The sequence below is a fragment of the Pterocles gutturalis genome, unplaced genomic scaffold (assembly GCF_000699245.1).
Source record: "Pterocles gutturalis isolate BGI_N339 unplaced genomic scaffold, ASM69924v1 scaffold14451, whole genome shotgun sequence".
In the NCBI taxonomy this organism is placed as follows: domain Eukaryota; kingdom Metazoa; phylum Chordata; class Aves; order Pterocliformes; family Pteroclidae; genus Pterocles; species Pterocles gutturalis.
In genome coordinates this window covers 2234-3016 of record NW_010100566.1, presented here as the reverse complement: position 1 = coordinate 3016, position 783 = coordinate 2234, and the positions used below count along the sequence as shown (strand labels likewise).

General features: G+C 60.7%; 1 protein-coding gene across 1 annotated transcript; it reads right to left on the bottom strand.

Moving 5' to 3' along the window:
• Positions 1-254: 254 nt before the first annotated feature.
• Positions 255-782, bottom strand: LOC104466842 (heparan sulfate glucosamine 3-O-sulfotransferase 6-like; the record flags this gene model as incomplete). The annotated part of the gene is made up of 1 exon (XM_010080399.1): positions 255-782. A coding segment is annotated over one exon (528 nt), but the record flags the coding sequence as incomplete, so codon positions are not given.
• Position 783: the final 1 nt, after the last annotated feature.

The following is a 783-nucleotide window of genomic DNA, read 5'->3' as shown; positions in this document are numbered from 1 at the left end:
CGTTTCTTGCCAGAAAAGGTCCGATATAAATTAGAACAAAGGGAGGAGGTTACTGGCGGGGCAGCCAGGAGCATCCCTGGACCACGGCATCCATGGGCATCCCTGGACCACGGCATCCATGGGCATCCCTGGACCACGGCATCCATGGGCATCCCTGGACCACGGCATCCATGAGCATCCCTGGCCCGCGCTCCTGGCTCCGCACGCTGCAGGGCAGATGAGGTCCCAGCACGGCGGTGTGCTCTGCAGGTGGCTCAGTCCCACCCAAAGTCCTGCCCTGTCATCTGATAAAACTTCATGTTGAAGGGTCTGTAAAACTCCCGCAGGCGCTGGACCACCTGCACGTCGATTTTGGGGTGCGGCCGCCCCTTGGATTTGCCCAGGCAGCGGGGTTTGCTGCCGCCCTCCGGCTTCTTCAGGCAGGGAAAGCCCTTGGTCTCGTTAAAATAGAAATGTTTGTCCGTCACCACCCTCTTGAGACCCAGAAAATCCTGGACACGGCCGCACGGACCCAGCCTCCCCCCGCTGACAAAGAGAAATTTGGAGAGGGGGAAGTACTGCAGCCAGTTGTCCAGGTGCTTGGCGTAGATCCCGATCCGCACCGCGCTCCAGCTGGTGTCGATCAGCCCCGTGCTGAGGTTTTTGAAGGCCAGGGCCTGGAAGCTGGGGATGGCAGGGTTTTTGGAGAGGGTCTGCGTGTAGTCCGAGATGGCGCGGGTGACGGGGTTCCTCACCACCACGATCAGCTTCGTGTCCCGGGACATGTTGTAGATGCGCCGCGGA